At 38.6% G+C, this 18,608-nt stretch overlaps 1 protein-coding gene across 3 annotated transcripts in view; it reads right to left on the minus strand.

The window, feature by feature from the left end:
* The window catches only part of THSD4 (thrombospondin type 1 domain containing 4), a 428,840-nt gene that overhangs the window by 328,262 nt on the left and 81,970 nt on the right, over positions 1–18,608 (minus strand). For all 3 annotated transcript variants that reach the window (XM_068958767.1, XM_068958768.1, XM_068958766.1), the window contains one exon: positions 12,873–13,315. In XM_068958767.1, the coding sequence (XP_068814868.1) occupies positions 12,873–13,315 (443 nt within the window). The remainder of the gene's footprint in view (positions 1–12,872; positions 13,316–18,608) is intronic.

Here is an 18,608-nt window from a genome sequence, read left to right on the forward strand (position 1 = left end):
AACCAAGGATATGCAGCATCTTTAAAACGCGCAAGTAAGATTACAGATTTCCTGGGCCTCCACCGGTTCTCTTAAGTGCTCTTTACAAAGCCCCTCTCCAACACACCTTCTTCGTTTTTTCCCCTTTCTTCATCAGCTCCTTTCTCCTTACATTTCTCCCACAGTTCTCTTAACAGATGTTCCCTGGCTTACTTCTATCTGAAGCATAACTAACTTACTTTCTTTTCTGATGGCAGACAGCATAAAGAATGTATTTTACATTAGCTTTGCAGCATCTCACTCAACTTACCTCTCAGTATCGTTATATTGCTTCTATTGTAAATGAAAAACTGTAAGGTTGAGCAGTAGCAAAAAGGCTGTTGAGGACATTACAAAAGACTTGCTGTGCTACGTTTACAATGTCTTCTTAGAGTGAACCCAAAGAAACTGCCAGTTTCCTCCACTTTCAGTTCCCAACCTTTTACCTTTTCAAGGAGTAATTAATGTTCTTGGGACTTCCATTCCCCAAGGTAACACCCTTGAGCCACTAGCTTCACCAGAGAGGAGGAGGAAAAACTGCTCCAGAATCACAGACTTAGTGATGTTTTTCCAGATTTACTCATTTCCATTGACAGAAAATATTCCATAAGCCGAGGAGATCATTTCCTTCCCTGCACACCCAGCCAGAACAACCACTATTACAAAAGACAATGCCATCTCATCACAGAGCGTTCGACCGGATGTATTACAAATGCTGAGCTCTTTCTCTTAATTTTGCTGAGATTTAGATTGACTTTGGAGCTTTCACCAAAACCTTTAGAGACCTCCTTTAACAGAAATTCTGCCCTGGAATTAACAGACAAGTCCTCCTGCTCAGAAGCAGAACGGTCAGCCTTGCATAAGGCCACAACATTAGTCCAGCCTTCCAACTTCATCTTTATCTAATACATATGCTAGCAAATTGACTCATTCAGTGCAACATTCTCCCCTTATCTCAGGGGACTTTGTACATACCCATCCTCAGTGACAGGAACTTTGAGGATATATAACATTTCTAGTCAAATCCTATAAAGACAACTGAGTTTCTAAACCAAAGCAGTTCAAACACAAAATCCAAACGACCAAGATACCTTCAGAGTATAGTTCAAGGCCCCAGCAACATGCCACTCAAAAACCGAAATCACTAATAATTTATCAAGTGTTAGAAGCCAGAGCTAAATAAAACATTTCCACTTTAATTCAAATTTAAATCTTTCACACAAAACATCAGCTTATTTTCTCTTTTCCCTTCTGATATGGTGTAACACATCTACACTAAGCATATTTTAAAAACCCACACATTTAATAAATGAGAGAGATGATCGAGTTTGTCATTCAGTGATCATTACTTAACAAAACAAAACCCATAAAAATAGCCGGGACAAAAGAAAACTGGACTGTCCATTAACAGCAAGAATTTACAAAACACATTCATTCACCTTGCGTAGAAAGAGAGGAATTTTGTTTCTGACCCAGAAAACGCGGCCAGTGAGCGCCCTAAGTAGTATTACAACAAGGGAAGGAAGTTACTTTCACCACAGAAGAGCCAGGGATGTAAAGGTAGCACAGACCTTCCGCTTCAGCTCTGACCCCGTTGTGACTCGGAAGGAACAGGGGGTTACAAGTCAGCCAGGCACACTGGCAAGCGAGTTGCCTGGCACACTGACGACAGAGGAACCAAAATGCATTTTGCAAGACCCTGCACTTGGTGCCTTGAATCCCACTGTCACTGTGGACCATCATAAAGCGTGCCAAGAAGTTAACATACTTCCGTCCTCTGGTATACAGAAAGTCTGGTATGGAGCCCTGCCAAGTAAGCTAGAAGGATGTCAAAAGAAAAATTTAAACAGAACATGCTCTTGTACACAAAGTGAGTAGAAAAATCAGAAATACCTGGACTCTGGTGCTGAGAATAACTATTAATATTTACAGTGATTAATGTATAGTAAAATGATTTCACTGGCACCGTTAAAAATCTCTATACATAAGAAGTCACAAAGGCTTCTGCAAAACTGGACTGACCTCATATCCTTTGCTGAGGGAAAAAGAACTTTCCACTGACAGCTAGATTTAGGGGCCAAACTGCAGTAGCCTAGAGCTACAATAAGCAGAAAATGTCTAACCATCCTTTGAAATCTGTAACTCGCTAAGAGTCTCATCTAACTTGATATTAGTATTACACATGTGGATTAATATGAGGGAGAAGACTGAAGTTACAGGAGGTGACAGGACATAAAACAGTATGATAAGCAGTAAAGAATTTATTAGAAGCTTGAAATCTGCTGGCAGACAAGAGGAGAAGATCAGGCAATTGATGTTGTTTTATTTGAGGCTGTCATATATATACTGAAGCCAGGAAAACAATGGGTTAAGCCATTGCAGGCCATTTGCTTTCAGAGGAATCCCTGAAGCAGTGGGTGGCAGGGCAGCCTGAGCAAACCACACAGGAAAGAGGGAATGGCAGGGTACAGGCCCCAGCTGAAAATGTTCTTCGTGCAACAACTAACTCGTCTTGCTGAGAATCATCCACAGACTATGAGGCAGCTACTTATATGCAATAATTTTTTTTTTTTAAAAAAGAGAATATTAGGACAGCAGACAAGAAGAGAACTAGAAACACAGTTCTAACATGTTACAGTTATGTTTCTTAAATCTTACATAACCCACGCAACGTGCCTGGTAAGAGATGTTCTCATTTGTTTTCATTTCAGGGCAAGGGTGGAAACCTTTACTTTTTAGACGCTTCTTTCTGAAACTACACATTTGTTGCCAACTAGGTTATTATCAGGGTCATAACCTTGTCAATGCTGCAAAAATTAAACAGCTTTTGGTGATACATCATGGAAACCAGAGACCCCTTAAGGTATCGAACTTTTTAAACATCTTTGAATATAATGTGCCCATGATAAGGGCCTGATATTGCAGGCTTGACACTCAGGTCAGAAAAATATGCAACAATTTAAGCAGATTGGTTTCAACACAAAAAGCTGAGCTCAGTACCAGTCACACATAGACGGTCCGCTGAAGTCACTGGAGTAAAGACGGTGTATTACATAAAAGGTATACAAGACAAGAACGCTATGATTGGCTTCCCTAGAGTTGCATAAGAGACAACTGGACCACTCCTGTGCTGTTCATATATACATTTTGCCTTCCCTTGTACCATCTCAGTTCTGTAAAAAGTTCAAAATATAATTGTTCACCCCCCTAGTTTTTACAAATAATAGAGGTGAAGGGATACACATATTTTAATTACACCTCCTCATCCTGAAACCAGCTTCACTTCAAATAACCTATTTCCCCTTTCCATCTTCGAAAGCCCCTCATCAATTCTTACACGTTAAGATTATCACTTATTTGAACACTGTTTTTTACTTCAGTTCCTTAAATCAGCTACTGTATTGATTCCATTCATCACACTTTTATTGGTGAACTCTCACAAGATTGTGAAATTTTCACAATAACGATACAAATTGCTGTCTCATCCTATAAGGAAAAATACTGAGATAGGCTTATGGGTCTGTGCTTGAGCCTTTAGGCCATAGGGACCTCTTGGTAAGCTGTAATACTGAACCCTTTATTCTGTAGCTGGAACTTTTTTGCAATTGTTCCAATTGTTTTTTGCAATTGATGCAATTGTTGCTTCTACTTTTGCATTAAGGCCAGTAAAGTCAGATACCAAAAAAAGTTTTCAGGGAACAGAGCATTCTGTCACTATTCAAAAGATCACGTCCTGGAAAATTAAGTAGAATTTTTATTCTTTGCTCCTCACCCTCCTTTTCCTTTCATTAAAAAGCAAATCAACAAATTGAAAACGTGCTATACTTCGTGAGCTTCCAATTAAAGAACCCTATGTAGAGCCCTCCAAGTTTCTATAAAGAACTGAGGTGTAAGCTAATAAGCCAAATCCTGTTTACCTTAATCAATTACATGTATTCTACATTAATTATATCTATTTTTCTAGACAAATATAGCAAGATTTAACTTAATATTTTAGATCACAGCAAAATATCTATTTAGCAGCACTGTATTACTGCAACTGACAACTTTAAAAGGACACTACCTATTTACATACTTAATATAGTTAGAGTTGCCTTGATTTTCTTTCTAAAGAATCAAAAATGAGTTATTAGCTGCTCCTGTCAGCAATGAAGTTATTACAATATTGTTCCAAGCTTTAAAATTTACATATAAATAAGAAAAAATGAAAGGGAGACCAAGAAATCTTTACAGAGACAGAATTTCAGCTTTAAATAGGAAAAAAGGGTCCTAATTACATATGCTTCTGTTAACAGGACAGGATATATTTTCTTAAAACACAATTCATTATTTTTATAACTCCTAAAATATTATCCTTAAAATATTTTCAGATACACAGTTTTAATCCCTGGCACTACCTCCACAATTCAAAACTATAGCTGGCCTAAAACTGCCCTATTCAATCGTTTGATCTCTAGCCCTCCTGCTATTCTCAAATTTTCCCAGGTTTTATATGTTCTTAGGCACAGAGTTAACAATGTTTATTTCAAAAAGACTGTCCACCACACATTTTTCACCCCCTTTTCTTAAGATCGAGTCACGAAATCAACTGTCTTATCCTGGACATAACTGCTATCACATTTATACCTCATGACATTTCAGCAAATTCTGACGTAAGTAACATTTCTAATGAAAAGGAATGATTTAGTAGTCCTGGGGAATATATTTCCAGCTACGTAAAAAGGAGACTCTTAACAGTCAGGTTGATTCACTCTACTCTTTTGAGGCAAACCTCACTACGTATCACCTCTCATTACTGTACCATAGCCCTGTGCAGATCTGCATTCCTTGCACTCACCTTTCACCAGCTTTACATCAATCTGGAGAAAATCACTTAAATATGATTGAAAGAAGGGAGCTCTTTGACTCTGTTTTATGTTATGAAAATACATGCTATTTGCTTGCTGACCTAGAAAATAGCCTTAAGGTGTTAAGCAGTTGTCTTTATCAAATGTTTGGTCGCAGGAAAGTCAAGCTACCCCGTCCGAGAATATATTGTATATTGGAAAGCAGAGCCATCAACATAAACTTTTTTGTCACATTATAGTATATTATTCTCACTCCATCAGTACATTTCATTGCAATTAAATCAGTGTAGGCATTCCTACTTTCATTATCAAGATCATGAAAACAATGTAACTAACTAGAGCTTGGTTTACATTTCAGATAACTTTAGCAATTTTTGGTAACTACAATATGATTTTTGGATACTCACTAACACTCTTTTCCTTCCAAAAAAATTTCACAAATTTAATTCAGATTCAATTCAGTATAAGAATCAAAAAAGGATTCAAGAGCTTTAACTTCATGTGTCGTGTTTTATTTAAAGTCAGTATTGTGAGCATATTTGACCTAAAAATTTTAACTGTCAGAAGAGACAGAGTAACCAACTATGCTTGAGAAGCGTATCTTCCATAAGGAAACAGTATTAAAATACAAGGCCGATTCTTTTGTCATTTCTGTATTATATTGTGGGCAAACAATTATTAAAATTTTTCTGATAAAAACAAGCTCATTAAAGAGGTCACTAAATAAGTGGTCACTTGGGAACAGGTCTCGATAGTTTGGATTAATGCAAGATACACACATATGGACCATCATAAATGCAATTTTCCATCCTTAGACATCATCACTGATACCTCAAGCCAGCACAGTATATAAACTTCTTATACTGGCTTTTACTAATCTCGCAGCAACTGCTATATCACCTCATTTAAGTCATTTCTCTTCAAAATTGTGATAGCATTCCGGAATTTGAATCCAAATCCAGCAGTTTCCTTTTTCTATGAGTAGAATAAAACCAAGGAATTTCAGCTGTGAGATAACAAGTTTTGCACCTTGGCTCTATCTTTAAGGTTTTACAGAATCATGTAACCACGTAGTTGGTAGGTGACACAACAGACATTCAATGCAAATCATCCCATGACTGCGTCAAGATGCTCTTCCCCGGGCATTGCAGCTATGATGGCAGCAGGGTTTTGTTTCTGCCCCTTACTGACTACATAATAATTCATTGGTAAAATGGTAATAAAATGGATTATTTCATATTTGACTGAATGCTAACAGTGTTCTCACTTTCTCTCCCCTCCCCCAGTCATCCCACTTCAGAGAGGGCTGAAATGTCCAGCAATGAGATTAAGAAAAGCTTCTAGAGCGGCTTGCAACTGTAGTCTCATGTTAGCTTCTTATTTTTGGTAATACCATTCTAAAGTGTGTTCATAGCAACACAATAAAATTGATACTAATTGGGCAATAATAAGTGAGACTCAAGAGCATATTATGGGGATTAATAACCTGATAGGTGGGACAGCATAAAGTCAACCTGAGACCAGAATAACCTCAGTTAGCTATTCGTTTTCTCAGGAAATACCTCACATGGAGATTTCTACCGCTATTAGAACCTGTTTGGAATTTTATTCAGAAGGAAAATAAACATCTTCCTCATATGGCTTCAAATCCCCTGAGCGCTAACAAAATCAATTCTTTGATATACTACTTCCGCTCGTAGATTTCTCTGGAAAATTTATCCTCAGAGAAGGATCAAATCCTTCTCCCTCTGCCTTTCCCTTGCACACCTACCTGCCATCCCCCAATAAGCTTTTACATCCCCTATTGCGTTTGGGCTAAAATGCATCACGTTTTCATTGTTAGAGAAACAATGAAAGCAGGGATGGTTAATTACTTGAGCTGGGTTTCCGTTCCAATTATTAAGAAAGGCAAACACCTATACCAATAAATATAAAGCCTGTTAACTTGAGAAAATAACTACCTTCATGAACCGGAGAGGCCAGCAATTACCCATTTGTCCACCTCTGCAAACTGGAATTGACTAGAAGTTACAGAAATTACAACAGAACATGCAGCTAACAATGCTTATATTGGTTACGGGAATACAGCTGGATTGTCCCTTTAAAGGTTAGTTTTAGGCCTGCCAACTGAGCGACCTACATTTGCTGGTAAAAGCAACTGTAAAAGGGGGCAAAAGAAATACCTTCAGAAAGGAAACACTGTTTTTACATTCAGTGATGCACTCTTCCTTTCCATTGCTCACAGGCCTAGAAATGTTCTATTTCTGCAAGCTGACCCTACACAGGGTACAAAACAGCACAGCAGACTTTCACGTCACCTGCTGGCACCAGAATAAAGACCACAGAGCTATAGCAGTGTGAGAAGCTGATGATTTTTGGATTATTTCCTCAGTGCAAATCTTTCCTCTCGTTCCTCTTCCAAATACAAAAAGAGCTTTAGGGAAGCTCTTTCCTTATTAACATATTTCTTTACACTTGAACTATTTATATAGGCCTGCTTTACTTATTTCATTATTCTAGTGACAAATGGAAATTGTTCTTTCCCCTAGTAAGAACCACATACGCTGGTGGTTAATCCAGCCCAAAGCACACTTAGCACTTGCAGATGTAGACACACACTTCTGCCTCCATTGTGAAAGCCTACTTGTAGAGAAAGAGGTTGTGGCAACTGTAGCATCTTAACACCAGCTGGAGATAGCTGAAACCAAATAAAAATAATTAAAAAAAAAAAAAGAGCAAGCACATTCAGCCACCACCTCCTAATAGTCTAATCCAAGTATTTTTAATACTGATTATTAGCTTGTAGAATTCAAATTGCGGTTTGAGGGTCCATCCACGTGATTTCAATCGGTGAGCCCCACACTGAAACAGATCCTACCTGGAGCCTAAGGCACCATGTGCATGTAAAAATGAGGCTTTGCCTTCTCTATCACCAAAATAGAGAACTGGAAAATACAACATTTAACAAGTGCTAAAAACTAGTCCATGAACAATATTTCCTTTCGAGATGTGTTTTCTCTCTTAAATCATTGCTATCCCTTTGCATGCCCTAATTACTTTTCCATAAGTGCCTCTTTTTAAAGATGTCTAAGTGCTTTGATTTTTTTACATTATCCCCTCTTGCCTGTTTGTTCTTACTGCATGGCATGCTCCAGGCATTTTACCTATATGAAATGGGAGGGGAAAAAAAAATGCTAATGCTAATGGGAACTCAGCTCTTCAAAGCTGAGAAGAGCCCCCTTCATTTCCAAGTGGATAACCCAGAGAACCATCAGCTTTTTGTGCATGTGTGTGTGTTTCCATCGTCATTCCAGTGACTATGATTTCATAATCCACTTGAATTACAGAAAAACTTTACTTACAGCACAACAATGAAAAGGCGAGGGCTTAAACTTTTTTCTGTAATTAGGCTTCTTACTGTAGGTACCCTCAAATCCCTCCCCCCTCAGCTTCCTTGGGAGCCCAGGATTCAGCCTAACTGAATCACATGTGAACTGGATATCAGAAGCTGAAAATTTCAATGCCCTCTGCACAGACAAGGTGTTTTGAAATTTATGACTATGCATACTGTGGTACCAGTCAGTGGGCTAGAAACAGTTCACTTGGGTGACTGTTGCCACTCAAAATTATTCAGACATAGAATCACAGAATAACTTCAGTTGGAAGGGGCTTCTCAAGGTCTGCCTGGTCCAACCCGCTCAAAGTAGGGCCAACTTCAGGTTCGATCTGGTTGCTCATGACCTTGTCCCGTCAAGTTTTCAGCACTTCCAAGGATGAGGATTCCACAACCTCTCTAGGCAACTTATTCTAATGCTTGATCACCCTCACAGCGAAAGTCTTTTTCCCCTTACATCTAATTGGAATTTCCCTTTTTGAAACTTGTGTCTGTTGCCTCTCTATTACTGGTGCATATCTCAGAAAAGTCTGCCTCTGCCCTCTCTAAAGTCCCCCATTACGTAGCTGAAGACAGTAAGATCCCCCTTTTGCCTTCTCTTATGACTGAACAAACCCAGCGCTCTCAGCCTCTCCTCCACGTACACCAGCTCCCTAACCATCCTGGTGGTCTTTTGCTGGACTTATTCCAGTATTGCAGTGTCCTTCTGCTAAAGCCAAAAAGGCAAATGCTATTTGAGATGTTTTTGCACCCTAATTCAAAAAAAGCCAGATTTGATTTTAAAAATCATTAAGTAATAAAATCAAGCCTCATGTTAGTAAAATAAATTAGAATGGATAAAACTAGATTTTAAAAAATTGGTCACAGTGTGAAGAGTATTTGCAGCAAAAAAATTTTCTAAAATGTATGATGATGTGATTCCAATCAAGATTAAAAAAATTCTAGAGTGGCTTCGACTTTTAACTGATTTTTTTGCTACTAATTTTCTGATATTCAGGATGTAACTTCTTTAAAGACGGGCCTAACTCTCTTGCCAATATTTACATGACTGTCAAAATTTTGGACACCAAATCTTTTTAAAGGGTAAGCCCTAACTAAATATATTATTAATTTTAAGCACTGATTTTTTTTTGATTTTTTAAAATTGCTAGGGGATGATGTTTTACTTGACAAAGCATCAGTTCTCAGTACGCTTGAAAAAGTACTGCTGAGTCTGAGAGAGGGCCACACCCTGAAGCACGCACTGCTCAGAGCTATCAGAGCGCTGTGCATGGTTGGCATAACACGGATGGCATAACTTTTTAACTTGTTTCCAAAGTATAGTATAGTTGTGTGCATTTTGTTTAAAAAGTTGTGTCTGGAGAGCAGCCAAAGTGCTCTTTGGTTTTATCATGAAACGTATAATTCTCCCTAAGAATCTGACTCAAAATGGGGAACACTGGGTGACCTTTCTTTGGAGATATTACAATGGTACTACTGAATTGACATTTTCAGTTATTTGTAAGTTTTCAACTTTCTGTTCTTCAGTACATTTTTACGTTTTCAGTGGAAGAAAAATCACTTTCCAACTGGCTCTAGTAGTTTCTTACTTCCACAGCACTTCAGTGCGTGCAAAAATTTACATCAGAATAAGACGACTTGATCTTTCCCTCCCCAAGTTACTATTGATGTAGTACTCACAGCTACTGTGATCCACACTGCACTGTTCTGCTTCCTGAAATAAAGATTACACCAGGAATCTAGTACTTCACAGGCAGGGATTTTAGGAATCAGAGAATAATGAACAGAAAGACATGATGAGGTAACCTTAACTCTTTGTCATTCCCTAAAACTTTCAGTAGATTATTAAAAGCGTTAAATAATTGACGCAAGCCTCGTTTTATTATTTGCGTCTGTCTAACGTTTAGAACTAAGATTTCTGTGAACGCTTTTAAGCCACGTTTGCAGATTGTAATACTTGGCTTTCACATAGGCCTACAGGTATTCTGCATATAACATACAAAGACAAGACGGAAGTGTGTTTTGCACATGTATAATGTATCTTTACCCAATATACTATTACAGGGCTCCATAGTCTGTCTTTTTATTCTTATGTCACTGCGCAAGTATATTTTGAGATTTGCTTGCAAATAAAACAAAACAAAACAAAAAACTGAACAGTTAGTATCTTTTCAACTGTATGTCTTTCACAGCCTTTACCTTGTCTTTCCAAGTCAGTCATAGTTTTGTTTCAAAAATGACCAAACATGGGAAGCATTTCCCCATCTTTTGATTTGAACACAGTAACATCTATCTCCCCTCCATCCCAACACACTGAGTGCAACTGCAATGAGCACAGCAATTTCTATTTAATGCCTCTGAGGCCGTGAAAACAGTAACAGGGAACAGAAGAGCCATCTACAGCTGTAGAAGGTATGCAGAAATAATTATTGTTCCGTACCCGTACCGTTAACATCTGCAATATTTCAAGCGATTCCTTCTCAGGTTACATACCACAATATGTTACTCATATTTCTTTCTCTTCAAAAAATCATAACTAATATTTTTGTGAAGATTCTGAGTTGTTTTCTTCCTTTCACCTTCACAGACTTTTAAATTATCTAACTACAGTTGCAAGAGAGCTTTTTCCATTCTTAGGTCAGTAAACCTCTACCTTCTTAATTGCATTAAGCTATAGAGTTCACATTTTCCAATTTTTCTGCTTTTCTGGTCAGCTGCCTGGAAGTAGCCAGAAAACTTTTCCACTTGCTGCTAAAAGATACACATATATTTTGCTGCTTTGAAGGACTTCCACTGCTGTCAAAATGTATTTGCCTTGGAAGCCAACCAGTTTCATCTTACCATGCTGTCAAATGTGAGCTCATCTCAGTCACAAATCTTAATCCCTCTTCTCTTGTTTTATGGAAGCCTGCTAAAATTACAGCTTTTACATAAAGTCTGATACAGTAATTAAGAACATCCTCACAGGTTTCTACTGCCTGTACATATTAGGAAAATATATTTTTTTTTTGAATAGCCTCAAACCAATTCTCAATATTAGCCACTTAGTGAACATTGAAGATTGTTCTACCGTACAAAAATCATATCTACAGTACCTTACATTTTGAATTTAACTTTCCATATAACTGATAGGTACAGCAATCGCCTCTGTAAAAAAGATTTGCACTCTGGACTTTGTAAAATTAAGGAAAACTATAAGGCTTGTCATTCCACTACATCTCATTTTCAAGTAACACTTTTTGTCTTCGTTCTGTTTTTACAGTCACTAGCAAGGCATCTGAAAGTTATGCAATACAACAGGCTCTAAAACCACCAAGGGCCTCCTAACACAAGATGGAAATTACTCATTACGTAAATAAGCTTCATACACTGACCTTAAATCCACAGTATTTTGGGTGGGGTGGGGTGGGGGTGGGGGGGATCAGCAGTGATGCAGTAGTTGGCACTGTGCTTAGGAAAGTACAAGAACTATCAAAAACAAAAGGGCTCCCATCATACAGGAAAGCAGAGACACAACAGACAATACAATCCTTTTAATATTCCATATTGCAAGGCTCCTAACAACGTAACTTCTCCTCTGCACAAAGTTAATGTTATTTTCTGCCCCTTGTCCTCTCATTTTCCAGCTCTTAACTGCAGTGGTTGCTTCAAACTGTGCCAGTCTCTCCTGGCCTGCAGAGGCCACCAGAGCAGCAAGGGATAGCCTGCAGGGAGGAAGCCCTGCGGTGCCAGCAGCCCTGCTGCAGAGCCTCTGGCCAGCCGGGATTCCCTTGGAGGCTGGAGGTGCCAAGGGGCTGGAACAAGCAGGCTTTGAATGACTCTGTGCCGACGGTTCAAGGCCAAGCTTCCAATACTAGTAATAACTCAGCTATGTACTACAACCTGTATCTGTTACTCTGCACAGTTGAGAAATAAAACATTATAGTAAATGATTAAGTAGGAAAACAGAAAAAGGAAATGAGACGTTTACCTCAACACAGTCATATTAACAGTCAGGCTCTGAATTTTTGTAAGATAATCAGTGCAATGTTAAAGTTACACTCAGAAGTCCTAAACTATCCAGTTCTATGGGGCTGAAAGGAAGAAAAAAGCAGCAACAAAAGGAAATTGCCAATACCTAGAGAGATCCACATTTGAAAAGCTTGCCTCAAGCACCCTTTGAAGTTTATGCTTCACTGTCACAAGCAGGAGGATAAGGGGTTAATCCTTATTTTCAAAGTTTCTTTAAGATGGAGAGAGTTTCTTGAGGGGCTCAGGATGTCTTTATCGTCGGCAGTGGGGAGTCATGCTATCTTAGTAGGAATATTGTCTCAAGGTAACGTTTTTTTTCGTTTGATTTGGGCCAGTAAGATGTCTTTAAAAAGGGAATTATGGTTGACTGATTTTGCCTAAGAGTCTTAAAGAAGTAGTTGGCAAGTTTTTTCTTTTAAACTCCCCTCAAAAAAATCACTCCAAACACCTCTCAAAAGAGGGCTGAGAGGGAAAGCACCAGAGAATTTCCATCTGCTGGAACATGTTCTTTAAAAAAAAAAAAAAAAAAAGGCTGACTCTGGTCTTGTATGCCATTCTTTAAATACATCATTCATAACGGGAATAAAATGTAGACAGTGTACCTCTTTTCTGGCTTGGTGTGATGCCTCTGGGACTGAGAATGCCGGCTGCCTCTTAATGCTCCTCTGCTCAGATGGCTGTTATTACGGCCTCCTGAAGAAACAGGAGCCAGGAGGCCAGCCCAAAGCTGTTCCTCATTTCTGTGAAGTGGCACAGATGTACGGATGGCAGAAATGACATGGCCAGGATAAGCAGTCAGTGGGTCTTCACGATGGCGTGAATTCTGATGAGCAAGAGTTCTCTCTGAGGCTGGGTACTGTCGCCCTGGCCTTCGGTAGCCCCTTTCGTGGTAATAGGCTGGGAGGCAGGGCCGTGTTTGCTCCATCACACCACCGCTGCAGCTCCGGGAACAGGCAGACCAGGGGCCCCAACTTCCCCACATGCCTGGGATTCCTGCACTGCTATCTTCAGATGCATCTCTCTGCTCCTCTATCCTCTGGGGAACCTGTAGACATAGCAGACTGAATTAGGAACCGGAATTCACACTGTAATACAAAGACAGTACTAATATCCTTTGTACGCCATTCTCTCTCCGTTTCACTGGCTGTGACTGCAGCTATGCAGGCAGTGATTTCTCTTACTCATTCCCTGCCAAATGGCTGTCTACTCTGCTAGTATATGAGAGTCTCCTAGAACCATCAGCCCTTCAGACCAAAATCTGGTTTTGGACTATCTAGAGAGGAAAAGATTTCCTCAGCAATGGAAAACACTGCTCAATGCAAAACTTTAAAATGTTGAGATGGAAAACTATTATTTCAAACACATTTAGGAGGTAAAGTCATTTTTAATGACAACTTAGGTCAAGAGACACCGGCCACTCTCTTCCACTCCAATGCCTGAACAATGGAAACTGCTTGTGGCAGAGTCTAGTTGCAAAAAATATTTCAGGAACTCCCAGGTAAGGTGGAACTTTTTAGGAAAACAAAAGTATAAGAGGATAGGCTAATTTCCAATGAGCCTAAAATACTGCAATAGTTAACTCCTATGCTATCACTGGGTTTTTTTTTTTTTGCCTATTAATGCTCTTCCAAAAATACTTCAAGGGAAGAACTATTAGAGATGACACGCCCAATTCTACACTCATGGAAATCACTATTAAATTCATTAACAGTAAGATAGGGTAAATTGTTAGTCTTGCATATTCAATGCTACTTAGTCCAGACTCATCATTTAACGGGACAAGGAAAGGGAAAGAAAGAATAGCCCCGAAGGTGCTCTTGATACAGTTAGAAGGGAGTAGAAAGGGCAGGAACTCACGCTGTAAGGAGAGTCAACCCTTCAAACAGCGGCCACATATTTAAACATCCTGACTTTGTAGCTGGCAGTAATAACACAGGCTGGAAGCTCCAGCCACTCATCCCCATCTCCTGTGGACTGCTGCCCTAAGCTCCAGCCATTTCTGGAGCTGGCTGTAGCCAGGATTTCGCAGCATTTCACACTGGGCAGAGCGCTTGAATTCGCAGCATAAAAACATGAGCCACTTTCATTAAACGTATAGTTCCTCTGTTGTTTCGTTTCTCCAACTGGATGAATCATAAGTCAAAGCAGGCTTCTAATGCCCAATTCTCACGGCTATTAACATGCGGAGCATTCTTTTAAATGAACATCCTTTAACAGTTTCATGAAATTATACTCTGAATAACCTTTCTATCAACAGGCACACATACATATCATCTCAACTATGAGATAAAAAGGGATTAAGTAAGATTAAATCCACAACCATTTGCTTACCATACCTGTCCAGCCCTACTCTAGTGTGTAGCTGCTTCAAACCGAGCTCTGGAAAGACAGCCTTGTCTCCCTGTATACCACTTCTCCCCCCTCCAAAGGGTGGTCTCCTAAACAGATAACTGTCATGAATAGTTTTGCCCCAAACATTAACAGTCAGGGAAGACCGACATCTGCATACTTTGCCTCTAGCCACAGATTACATGAGCAGTCACCAGCTGAACTGCAAACCACCTCAACCAGTGAGCACACACCATTGATCAGCCAGCTACAAACATTAGGAGGTTTTGCTGGAACGTGGTTTGCAAACACGGGTTGAATACACCGTTACAGTATGAAAATCCAAGCCAGTGCAGGGTTTGTGGTGTTGCTCTGTAATAGTCAGTTGTGGTCTACGTAATCTGAAACATTTCCCCCCTCTGAGGTTGCTTTCACTCTTTCATCACCACCCACAAAAAAAAAAAAACCTGTGTTTAATTATAACTAGTGAATAATAAAAAACATCTGTATTAGTGTGATACGTTCCGAATTTCTGCAATGTTATTTCATAAACAGGAGCAGATGTCTCTGTGTTCAATATGCCCTTTTTCTGTGGGTAGCCAGTTTGGCAATAGCCTTTTAAATTCAATAGCCTGTACAACTTAATAACCACATAATGTCAAAATTATGAATAATATGCAAGGCATTGGTTTCTGGCTGTTACATTTGCATTCATATCCAATAACGGAACACCACTGGCTCACAATGAGCTCACCAAATAAATGACCTGTTCTTCAGTTTGTAATTTTTTAGTGAATATGCACTGTTCATACTTAAATTGTAGGTTAATCTCTACCACAGATATAAAATGATAACTGTTATACTAAAATATTCATTTATTATGTTTCTTCTGGTCTGACATCAGTTTGCAGTAAAATTTACTTGTCATAAAACTCTAAGTCCATTGTTATCAGCAAGATCAGGTGTCGTTTTTCCAGACTTTTTCATAATCATTTCTATGATGGTTTGGTGTACTTTTATTTATTTATTTATTTATTTATTTAAAGTCAAAGGCATTCATGCAGGCAACAACTGAACATCTATTAGTCTGCCAGCAACTGAAATCACTACTGAAATAAGAACTGTCTCCTTATGTAGAAACAGGTATAATAGTGACGAGTGTCAGCCTGCTGTAGAGAGAGCCTCCTGGCCATCAAACTTTCAATGTACCAAGAACTGTTTTAGACAAAATAATACTTTTAATGACTGAAGGCAATGTGAAGCCATTTCACACACCTTGATCTTCACAACAAAATACTTCTAGACATAGTATAGCATGGTTTAATCTAGCTATTCAAATCAGAACACAAAAATAAAACAAACAAAAAAGTAACAATATAATGTCTCATACTGGTGTTCAAATTCATTAATGTTAGTTAGATGCCAGATGATGAAATTGAGATAAGGAGATTTTCAGTAGCAAACGTAACCCAGGTTATGCACTTTTTTAATTTAAATCTCAGCTTTGGCGCTTTAAGTTATGGGCCACAGAAGAATCTTTAGAAGAAAATAAGTGGTCAATAGCACAACCTATCAGTAAAACCTCCTGAGAAAGACTGAATAAGTGGAAGCTATTTAGATTAAAGAAGAGAAAATATACTGGGCACTGAGACTCAAATGAAATGCAAGGGGAAGGGAAAAGAGAGGAAGGGGAAAAATAGACACACACACACACACACACACTTCACTCTCTCTTTGCAGCAAGCTGTTCTCCATATTTACAGCAAATACAACACAGAACAGTAGATTTATGTTTCAGGTAAGGTGATCAAAATCAGATAGTAGGAGAAACGACTTAGCAGAAAGACAAGCGAAGCATGGGAATAGATCACCCGAGGAGATTCTGGAACCCCCATCAGAGAAGGTGGATAGGGAACATCCATCAGGAACCGCTAAGGTATAACTGATCCTTCCCTGAGGCAGAAGAGGTGAACTATAGGACCCAAAGGTCACTTCCAGTCCTCTGGTTCTAAGATTTTCAAGTTACTTTGTAGCCTTTAATTAATTCTCACACAGCCCTAGGATATAACTAGGGACTTCCCCATAGTTAAGGGGACAACAGACGCATTCCAAAATACTCATGGTTGCAAACAAGCTACCTCAGAAGAACCACATATTCAGAGATTGCCAACCCTAGGTCACTCCTACTCTCCCTTTAAAACTTATTCCTTAAGTAGCACAGTATCTACAGGGAAGAGTTTGAGTCTGCACTTGCGAATAAGTGAAATACATACTTAATTTTCCTTGCTAAGTTAAATCATGGAAGTAATTCCTGTCATAGACCCTCACAGCTGGCAAAAGGGGAGAGCTCAATTAAGACATTTAGCCTACTTTCCCCACAGTTCATAATTGATTGCTCCTGCAGGTGACCTAGTAATAATCATTCTAACTATAAATACACCATCAAAAAGGCTTCTATCTCCTGCAAGTTAATCAGGAATCAAGTATCTTGCTCTACAAATTCAATCTAATTTTTTCCTCTTAATTTCATCCCAAAATTCTAGTCCGTCCTTTCTTTCATGTAGGTTTTTACAAATATTTGGTAGAACAAGAATTGTAAGTAGAAGCAATACCTTTGCTAGATACAGCTATAGAGTAAACTAGTATGGTAGGAAAAGTTAAGACAAGCTTTCAGGTGTGCAAACACTTGTAGTTCCTACCTCTGTACTAGCCTCTCGGAAGAGGCTACAAAGATTCTCTAATTTGTGAATTTTCTTTCTAATGACTGTTACGCACTGATTAACTTCCATTCTTTTCGGCAGTAAGCAGCAAGCTGAACTGAGGCTAAATTTTTTGAAAGGGTATTTGCAAGGCCATTTTTTCCCCTTTATATATCAGCACTACGCACCTTTTTGCGTTTTTTTTTCCTCCAGTTTTCTTGTATTTTGCTAGTTTCTATTTACTTACACTTGTATGATAACTCTCTGTATCACAACATACCCATTTGCCACCTATTTCAGATGACTGCCCATCTATCACCATGCTGTACTAAATGCCTCTTTATTGTTCTGTTTCCTGCAAGTGAGAACATGCCATCTTATAGCAGGCAGAGTACAGCTGTGAGTTATTTCAAAAACAATAGTAAATTCTCATGTTTTCTTCAAGATATGGCTACTACAAGTTGGGGTCCTCATCTGTAATAGCCTTCAGAAGAGTAGAAGTTCATCTTTTCTTATTCACCGCTGCTGCCCTGATGTCATTAGCAAGCTGCCTCTCGTACAACCAGGAGAACACAGAAATGGGCTGAGAGTGAACTGACATTCTGCTAAGTCATTTACAGTCTAGAACAATGTGGAAGATTTGGAAAAGGAAATGGAAAACCCTGAAGATACTGACAAATTGTTTTTAACCAAACTGAATACAGTAGCTAGGAAATAATTTTTATTTCTTTCGAACTGGCTTCAGTGAGTCTTGTTACCCAAATTTAAGAGAACATGTACAGGTATGAAAGATTCCAAGTGAACTTTCTTCAGCTCATACACACATTTTATTCTTACTCATGAAGAACATGGACCACAGATGAAACATCAGATCAAAATCCCTACCCTTAGATTTTAATAAAAATCCAGTCTTTCCACTAACGTATAAACATGTGGGACCTACGGACCTTTTAAGTTCCACATAAGCTCATCAAAACGAAGTAGAAAAATAAAAACCTAGCTTTTCCTCTACTAGCTTTTCTTGTAAAATATAAGCTTTCACAACCATTACAATAACAAAAAAAAAAAAAATTGGCTTGTGCACGGTATAGACTTAATGAAATTTTATTCAAGTCCATAATTTTGAATGAAGTAGATTTAAAAAATATTTAAAACATTATTTTGATGTTTGAACCTTTGACAACTCTATTAATTTCATGCAATGTAGTGCACCTTTAACTTCCATGGCAAAGCTGTCAAGATCTCACACCTAGAATCTAAAAACCTGAAAAATAAAGGAATAAATAAAGTCTGTAAACAGGAACTGCGTTA

Source organism: Struthio camelus, chromosome 12, assembly GCF_040807025.1.
Source record: "Struthio camelus isolate bStrCam1 chromosome 12, bStrCam1.hap1, whole genome shotgun sequence".
Lineage (NCBI taxonomy): Eukaryota > Metazoa > Chordata > Aves > Struthioniformes > Struthionidae > Struthio > Struthio camelus.